This window comes from Cannabis sativa, chromosome 3, assembly GCF_029168945.1.
Source record: "Cannabis sativa cultivar Pink pepper isolate KNU-18-1 chromosome 3, ASM2916894v1, whole genome shotgun sequence".
In the NCBI taxonomy this organism is placed as follows: domain Eukaryota; kingdom Viridiplantae; phylum Streptophyta; class Magnoliopsida; order Rosales; family Cannabaceae; genus Cannabis; species Cannabis sativa.
The window spans coordinates 14,531,908-14,541,886 of record NC_083603.1 but is presented as its reverse complement, the minus strand read 5'-3'; the positions used below and the strand labels follow the sequence as shown (position 1 = coordinate 14,541,886).

The 9,979-nt window shown below is 33.6% G+C and overlaps 1 protein-coding gene across 1 annotated transcript; it reads left to right on the top strand.

The window, feature by feature from the left end:
* Nucleotides 1–8,334: 8,334 nt before the first annotated feature.
* Nucleotides 8,335–9,286, top strand: LOC133035432 (uncharacterized mitochondrial protein AtMg00860-like). Its single transcript, XM_061111293.1, has one exon. It carries the CDS (start codon nucleotides 8,531–8,533, stop codon nucleotides 9,284–9,286), a length of 756 nt encoding a protein of 251 aa, XP_060967276.1. The 5' UTR covers nucleotides 8,335–8,530.
* Nucleotides 9,287–9,979: the final 693 nt, after the last annotated feature.

Here is a 9,979-nt window from a genome sequence, read left to right as displayed (position 1 = left end):
ATTGATCAATACAATTACTCCATTGCTCATTTATCTTATTATGGATTCTTTTCAATTTTTCTTTGGAAACCTTACTTTCCGGATCCTCTACCTTTGAATGAAACAGTTTAATAAAGTTTTTGATCTCTATAGGGATGAATTCAGGACTAAAAAAGCTTACCTCGAAACGAAGAACTTCATTGATGATATGCTAAACTAATTCATCTTCGATTTCATCATTCAAATAAAATATTGTCTTCTTCCTTTCCTTCTTATTCGTCTCGTTATACAAAAATTGCCAACCAACTCCATTGCTTTTTTGAAAAATCGCAATAAAGTATCAGAACCATCTATTACAAAAGACTTGTTACGATTCTCTTCCACATTTAAGCATTGTATTAAAGTTATAACCAAATCAAGAAACAACAACAATATTGTAAATATTAAATATTTTGAATACTTTGAAAAGTAGACGTTATGTTGAAAATATTTAAAGTAATGAATCTTATTAGAATTGAGAAAGATTAGTTGAAAAAGGACGAGAGAATAATAAAGTAGTGCAAAGATCAAGAAAAACATTAGAGAAGCGGTTAAATAAGGAGTCATTTATAATTACTATTATCATATATAAAAAACAAATCGTCTCTACTTTTATTTGAGTAGGTACATATATAAACATCAATTATTATTGTAATCTGAATTTTTCCGACACTTTAGTAACTTTTTAATACAAATATTTGATTTTTTTTCCTCCAAATATTATGGTTTTTTTAAAATATTTTTATGAAATGACTGCCTAAATTGGTGTAAAGAAATAAATTATAATTTTCAAAAACACGATATTTTACTTTTTTAATAAAACCCGCATTTAAAATTTTGCCATAGCCTAAAGCTATAGAGAACAAAAATTTTTCTTTATATATTTTTTGAAAATTTTAGATAGAAATATAAAAAAAAGTATGCTTGGTATTTAATTTCGTTATATTTATAGGAGCTTGAGTGACTAAGAATAATTAATGTCTACTTTTTATTAATAATTTTGGAGTGGATTTATATTTTTTGTTTTTATTTTTATTTAAAATATTGTCTTCTTCCTTTCCTTCTGATTCCTCTCGTTATACCAAAATGGTCGAACCAACTCCATTGCTTTTTTGAAAAATCGCAATAAAGTATCAGAACCATCTATTACAAAAGACTTGTTACGATTCTCTTCCACATTTAAGCATTGGATTAAAGTTATAACCTCATCAAGAAACAACAACAATGTTGAAAATATTAAACATTTTGAACACTTTAAAAAGTTGACGTTATGTTGAAAATATTTAAAGTAATAAATCTTATTAGAATTGACAAAGATTGGTTGAAAAAGCAAGAGAGACTAATAAAGTAGTTCAATGATCAAGAAAAAATATTAGAGAACGGGTTAAATATGGAGTCATTTATGATTACTATTATCATATATAAAAAACAAATCATCTCTACTTTTATTTGAGTAGGTACGTATATAAACATCAAATATAGTTTTACCTGAATTTATTTGACACTTTAGTAAATTTTTGATACAAATATGTTATTTTTTTTCCTACAAATATTATGGTTTTGTAAAATATTTTTATGAAATGATTGCCTAAATTGGTGTAAAGAAATAAATTATAATTTTTAAAAGCAAATCGTATATAAAAAACAAATCGTCTCTACTTTTATTTGAGTAGGTACATATATAAACATCAATTATTATTGTAATCTGAATTTATTCGACACTTTAGTAACTTTTTAATACAAATATTTGATTTTTTTTCCTCCAAAAATTATGGTTTTTTTAAAATATTTTTATGAAATGACTGCCAACATTGGTGTAAAGAAATAAATTATAATTTTCAAAAACACGATATTTTACTATTTTAATAAAACCCCCATTTAAAATTTTTCCATAGCCTAAAGCTATAGAGAACAAAAATTTTTCTTTATATATTTTTTGAAAATTTTAGATAGAAATATAAAAAAGGTATGGTTGGTATTTAATTTCGTTATATTTATAGGAGCTTGAGTGACTAAGAATAATTAATGTCTACTTTTTATTAATAATTTTGGAGTGGATTTATATTTTCTGTTTTAATTTTTATTTAAAATTTAAATAAATTTATAAATATATCTTTATTTTAATATTTGATGTTAAGATATTTATGAGTATCCTAATAATACTCCACTAAGTTATATGATTTTTATTTGAATAAAATTTTGAACTATTTGAATTTCTAAATTAGTAATTTTGATTTAATTTAAATATAAAATTCAACAACCTTTATAGTTGTTAATAGATTTTTTTTAATATCTTAAGTTTAAATAATTGAGCAAACGCTGTTTAATAAAAATTATACTTATCTTCATTTCAATTCTATTTGAAACCTAATATAATTAAATAACTGAATAATAATAATAATAATAATAATAATAATAATAATAATAATAATAAAATTCTTCAATCTTTCTTTCCATTATTGATAAATCTTCATAGAAACATTACAATTATAAAGAAATTTATTAATTAACTAAAGAAGAAAACAAAGTTACCATAATTTTTGGATCATGTTCACTCCATATTTCTTAAATCCCATCACTCAACACTTGAGAAAAGAAAATCCACTGATCAAAAACATAATCAGAGCTATCACCATCATTACTTTCTTGGTCCAAATATTGATCAATACAATTACTCCAATGCTCATTTATCTTATTATGGATTCTTTTCAATTTGTCTTTGGAAACCTTACTTTCAAGATCCTCTACCTTTGAATGAAACACTTTAATAAAGTTTTTGATCTCTATAGGGATGAATTCAGGACTAAAAAAGCTTACCTTGAAACGAAGAACTTCATTTATGATATGCTGAACTAATTCGTGTTCGATTTCATCATTCAAATAAAATATTGTCTTCTTCCTTTCCTTTTTATTCCTCTCGTTATACCAAAATGGTCGACCAACTCCATTGCTTTTTTGAAAAATCGCAATAAAGTATCAGAACCATCTATTACAAAAGACTTGTTATGATTCTCTTCCACATTTAAGCATTGGATTAAAGTTATAACCTCATCAAGAAACAACAACAATGTTGAAAATATTAAACATTTTGAACACATTGAAAAGTAGACGTTATGTTGAAAATATTTAAAGAAATAAATCTTATTAGAATTGAGAAAGATTGGTTGAAAAAGCAAGAGAAACTAATAAAGTAGTTCAATGATCAAGAAAAAATATTAGAGAAGGGGTTAAATATGGAGTCATTTATAATTACTATTATCATATATAAAAAAATAAATCATCTCTACTTTTATTTGAGTAGGTACGTATATAAACATCAAATATTGTTTAACCTGAATTTATTCGACACTTTAGTAACTTTTTAATACAAATATTTTATTTTTTTTCCTCTAAATATTATGGTTTTTTAAAATATTTTTATGAAATGATTGCCTAAATTGGTGTCAAGAAATAATTTATAATTTTCAAAAGCATGATATTTTACTTTTTTAATAAAACCCCCATTTAAAATTTTGCCATAGCCTAAAGCTATAGAGAGCAAAAAAATTTCTTTATATATTTTTTAAAAATTTTAGATAGAAATATAAAACAGGTATGGTTGGTATTTAATTTTGTTATATTTATAGGAGCTTGAGTGACTAAGAATAATTAATGACTACTTTTTTTTAATAATTTTTGAGTGGATTTATATTTTTTGTTTTTATTTTTATTTAAAATTTAAATAAATTTATAAATATATCTTTATTTTAATATTTGATTTTAATATATTTATGAGTATCCTAATAATACTCAACTAAGTGATATGATTTTTATTTGATTAAAATTTTGAACAATTTGAATTTCTAAATTAGTAATTTTGATTTAATTTAAATATAAAATTCAACAACCTTTATTGTGTGTTAATAGATTTTTTTTTAATATCTTAAGTTTAAATAATTGAGCAAACGCTGTTTAATAAAAATTATACTTATCTTCATTTTAATTTTATTTGAAACGTAAAATAATTAAATATTTGAATAATAATAAAAATAAATTCTTTAATCTTTCTTTCTATTATTGATAAATCTTCACAGAAACATTACAATGATATTGAAATTTATTAATTAAGTAAAGAAGAACAAAGTTACCATAATTTTTGATCATGTTCACTCCATATTTCTTGAATCCCATCACTCAACACTTGAGAAAAGAAAATCCACTCATCAAAAACATAATCAGAGCTATCACCATCATTACTTTCTTGGTCCAAATATTGATCAATACAATTACTCCATTGCTCATTTATCTTATTATGGATTCTTTTCAATTTGTCTTTGGAAACCTTACTTTCAAGATCCTCGACCTTTGAATGAAACACTTTAATAAAGTTTTTGATCTGTATAGGGATTAATTCAGGACTAAAAAAGCTTACCTCGAAACGAAGAACTTCATTGATGATATGCTGAACTAATTCGTGTTCGATTTCATCATTCGAATAAAATATTGTCTTCTTCCTTTCCTTCTGATTCCTCTCGTTATACCAAAATGGTCGAACCAACTCCACTGCTTTTTTGAAAAATCGCAATAAAGTATCAGAATCATCTATTACAAAAGACTTGTTACGATTCTCTTCCACATTTAAGCATTGGATTAAAGTTATAACCTCATCAAGAAACAACAACAATGTTGAAAATATTAAACATTTTGAACACTTTAAAAAGTTGATGTTATGTTGAAAATATTTAAAGTAATAAATCTTATTAGAATTGAGAAAGATTGGTTGAAAAAGCAAGAGAGACTAATAAAGTAGTTCAATGATCAAGAAAAAATATTAGAGAACGGGTTAAATATGGAGTCATTTATGATTACTATTATCATATATAAAAATCAAATCATCTCTACTTTTATTTGAGTAGGTACGTATATAAACATCAATTATTATTGTAATCTTAATTTATTCGACACTTTAGTAACTTTTTAATACAAATATTTGATTTTTTTTTCCTCCAAATATTATGGTTTTTTTAAAATATTTTTATGAAATGACTGCCTAAATTGGTGTAAAGAAATAAATTATAATTTTCAAAAACACGATATTTTACTTTTTTAATAAAACCCCCATTTAAAATTTTGCCATAGCCTAAAGCTATAGAGAACAAAAATTTTTCTATATATATTTTTTGAAAATTTTAGATAGAAATATAAAAAAGGTATGGTTGGTATTTAATTTCGTTATATTTATAGGAGCTTGAGTGACTAAGAATAATTAATGTCTACTTTTTATTAATAGTTTTGGAGTGGATTTATATTTTTTGTTTTTATTTTTATTTAAAATTTAAATAAATTTATAAATATATCTTTATTTTAATATTTGATGTTAAGATATTTATGAGTATCCTAATAATACTCAACTAAGTTATATGATTTTTATTTGAATAAAATTTTGAACTATTTGAATTTCTAAATTAGTAATTTTGATTTAATTTAAATATAAAATTCAACAACCTTTATAGTTGTTAATAGATTTTTTTTTAATATATTAAGTTTAAATATGTAAAGCCCGCTTAGTTTAATTTGGAAATTAGCAGTTAATCTTGATTAATTATGAAAATTATTTATAGCTATTTAAATAATTTATTATACTGTTATTTATGGAATTCAAAAATGCATTGCTATGTCATTTAGTAGTTTTCATATTTTGCATTTATAGCTTGTGAAGATTGTACATGTCGAGGCGGTTAGGCCTGGAGCGTACGATCATCGGGACAGTGAGGCTGATTTTGTAACTGGTCGCTAGGCGACATTTATTTTGTGTATCAGTTAAACAGTTAAATCTTTTTGTAAATGATTTTGCAATCGGGATCCCGAGTCTTTTGTAATATTATTTTACAAGTTTAATTAAAAAAGCAAAAATTTTAATTAATCACGTTTTCCATAAACCTCGTTGATTAGCAACGAGCTGCACAGCATGTTTAAAAATCACGTAATACGCCTTTATTAGTTAGGGTGTTACAATTTGGTATCAGAGCCGCCAGGTTGTCTTCCGAAGATCGTCACGACATGTACAATCATCATCAGCAGTTAGCTCGTTTCACGGTTCAGTAAGCCTTTACTGCTTTAGTAGTTTATTTTATTCAGTTATGAAAAAGAAAAGCCTGTTAGGAAGCATGTTAGTAGCCTGATAGTAGAATAGGCGCATGTTTCGTTTTTTAATTTCCAAATTAAAGCGGCATTAGTAAGCTCTCCTTGAATACGACCTGATATGCCAACTCTTGGTTTCGCAGGCGGTTCTAATCAGATGGACGCCAGGCGGACTACCAGGAGTCAGGGCAACTCAGTGGGGTCGAATCAAGGTCAGGGAGCTCAGTTTCCCCCACCTGTTACGGGCCGAGGTAGAGGTCCCCGAGGCAGGGCCCGTGGTCGGGGTGGTGAGAACCCGCCACAGGCTGCCGGTGCTCCCCGGCCGATCGGGGAGCCCGGGGTGGGAGTTACGGTTTGCGGAAATGCAAGCCCGGATTGAAGAGCAAGACCTCGAGATTTAGAGGTTGAGACAGCAGGGTGCTCCTGCAGTTCTAGTGCCCGTAGTTCCAGTGGCACCTGCCCCTGCTGCCCAGGCCGAGATAGTGGTGGCGGCCAATAGATTGGAACCTCTGTATGAACGGTTCCGGAAGCAAGCACCTCCGGTTTTCCTGGGAGGTCCGGACGTGATGAAAGCCGAGCAGTGGCTGACGGTGATTACCAAGATCCTGAACTTCATGGGTGTCACCGGTAATGACAGAGTGGTGTGCGCTACTTTCCAGTTCCAGGAGGACGCTCTGGTCTAGTGGGACATGGTGTCTCAGATTCATGACGTCACCACCATGACCTGGGAAAGGTTCCAGGAACTCTTCAACGCAAAGTACTACAATGAGGCGGTCAGAAGCGCCAAGAGGAAAGAGTTCGCTCACCTGACCCAGCGTGAGAATATGAGCGTCACTGAGTATACTACTCAGTTTGATCGGTTGGCGAGGTTAGCCTCGGGAATTGTGCCGACCGACTTCAGTAAGAAGGAGAAGTACCTGGACGGGTTGAATGCCAAGATCAAGCATGATCTGATGATTACCACGGACGACAGCACCACCTATGCTTAAATGGTGGAGAACGCACTGCGAGCTGAGGGCTCAGTTGGGTGTATGTCGGAGTCTGCTAGTACTCCGGTGAGTGGCGGGGCTCCTACCCCTCCTGCATCAGGCTTTAGCAGGGGGAGTAGTGGTTCGGCCATTGATCAGACGAAGAGAGCACCCACTGCTTCTGGTGGCTCGAGTCAGAACAAGAGGTTCCGGGGGAACCAGAACAGAGGGAGTCGTCCTGGTGGTACTGAGACCCGATTCTCCTATCCCGAGTGCCCTAGCTGCAAGAGGCACCATCGGAGTGAGTGCAAAGGTCAGGGATGCTTTCACTGTGGCATGCCCGGACACTTCAAGAGGGACTGTCCCCAGCTCCGATCAGAGGCACCGAGAGCTCCAGCGATACCCACTCCAGCCAGGGTGTTCGCTATCACTCAGGCTGATGCAGATGCCAGCCCATCAGTTGTCACAGGTCAGCTTTCTATAAATAACTCGCTATATTCAGTGCTGTTTGATTCTGGGGCTACACATTCTTATGTGGCGGCCAGAGTCTTTAGTAAATTGGATAGACCGCATGATAGATATGAATCAGGGTTTGGAACCCTATTACCTGGCAGAGAATTGGTTATCTCCAATAGGCGGATTAGGTCTATGCCGATCAGGATAGATGGTAGAGAGTTAAGTGCTGATCTGATAGAGATGAGTTTAGTTGAATTCGACATTATTTTAGGAATGGATTTCCTATCTAAATATTCGGCGAGCATTGATTGTAAAAGGAAGATGGTGATCTTCCAACCGGAAAGTGAGGAACCATTTGTGTTCGTTGGTTTAGTTCAGGGATCTTGGATCCCGGTGATCTCGGCTATGTCAGCTAGAGAATTGTTGCACGGTGGTTGTTTAGTGTTTCTGGCCGTGGTGGTGGACACCACTCGGCCAGATACCATTCGGCTAGAGGACATCAAGGTGGTTCGGGAATTTTTGGATGTTTTTCTCGAAGAACTTCCAGGGTTACCACCTCAGCGGGAGATTGACTTCGTGATAAACTTGGCACCAGGGGTGGAACCGGTTTCCAAAGCCCCGTATAGAATGGCTCCAGCTGAACTTAAGGAATTAAAGATTCAGCTCCAAGGGTTGCTTGACATAGGGTTCATTCGGCCCAGTGTGTCACCACAGGGAGCCCGGTTTTATTCGTCAAGAAGAAGGATGGATCTATGAGGATGTGCATCGACTACAGGGAATTGAACAAGCTGACGGTGAAGAATAAATATCCATTACCTAGGATCGATGATTTGTTCGATCAGCTTCAGGGGAAGACGGTCTTTTCTAAGATTGATCTCCGTTTGGGTTATCATCAGTTGAGAATCCGAGAGGAGGACATTCCGAAGACGGCTTTCCGCACTAGGTATGGACATTACGAATTTCTGGTTATGTCATTCGGACTAACCAATGCTCCTGCAGCATTTATGGACCTGATGAATAGAGTATTCAAGGATTTCCTCGATATCTGTGTGATTGTGTTTATCGACGACATCCTCGTGTACTCTCAATCAGAAGAGGAGCATGAGTTACATCTTCAGATGGTACTGCAACGGCTTCGAGAACATAAGCTTTATGCCAAGTTCAAGAAATGTGAGTTCTGGCTATCTCAGGTGTCCTTCCTAGGGCACATTGTGAGCAAAGATGGGATCAAGGTGGATCCCGGGAAGATCGAATCCGTCAGGGATTGGCCGAGACCGAAGACAGTGACAGAGATCAGAAGCTTCTTGGGTTTAGCTGGGTACTACCGTAGGTTCGTCGAAGGGTTCTCTAAAATTTCAATGCCCCTAACCGAGCTTACAAAGAAAAATCAGCGGTTTATCTGGTCAGATAAGTGCGAAGCTAGTTTTCAGGACCTAAAACAGAGGTTGATTACCGCTCCAGTGCTAGCTTTGCCTTCGGACAAGGAGAAGTTCGTAGTTTATTGTGACGCATCCAAACAGGGTTTGGGGTGTGTATTGATGCAAGCTGATCGGGTCATCGCTTATGCCTCCCGTCAGTTAAAGGATTATGAACAGCGATACCCGACTCATGATCTAGAGTTGGCCGCAGTGGTTTTTGCATTGAAGATTTGGCGGCATTATCTTTACGGGGAAAAGTTTGAAATCTACACCGACCATAAAAGTCTCAAGTATTTCTTTACTTAGAAGGATTTGAATATGAGACAAAGGCGTTGGTTGGAATTAGTGAAAGATTACGATTGTGAGATCCTCTATCACCCCGGAAAAGCCAATGTAGTGGCCGATGCCCTGAGCAGAAAGGGTCCCGGGCAAGTAGCTAGTATGGTTCAGATCTCACCTCAGCTAGCAGAGGATATGGTTAGATCCAGCATTGAGTTTGTGGTAGGTCAGCTTCACAACTTAACGCTGCAATCTGATCTGTTGGAAAGAATAAAAGTCGCTCAGATGACGGATCCAGAGTTAGTGAAGATCCGAGATGAGGTGTTGGCTGGTCAAGCCAAGGACTTTTCAGTATCAGACAGTGGGATGCTTTTGTATAAAGCCAGGGTTTGTGTTCCGAATAGTGTGGAACTTAGGAACGAAATCTTTGAGGAGGCTCATTCTACCCCGTATTCTCTGCATCCCGGCACCACTAAGATGTACCAAGATTTGAAACCGTACTTCTGGTGGAGCGGTATGAAGAAGAATTTGGTAGAATTCGTATCGAGATGCCTTACTTGTCAGCAGATTAAGGCTGAACATCAGAGACCAGCAGGGTTGTTGCAGCCTCTAACTCTACCAGAATGGAAATGGGAAGATATCACGATGGATTTTGTGGTCGGGTTACCTAGGACCACGGGTTTGTTTGATTCCATCTGGGTAGTGGTGGATCAATTTACG

What these genes read in the sequence shown, in the direction of transcription:
- LOC133035432 (XM_061111293.1), top strand. Translation starts at nt 8,531, where the DNA reads ATGTCATTCGGACTAACCAATGCTCCTGCAGCATTTATGGACCTGATG.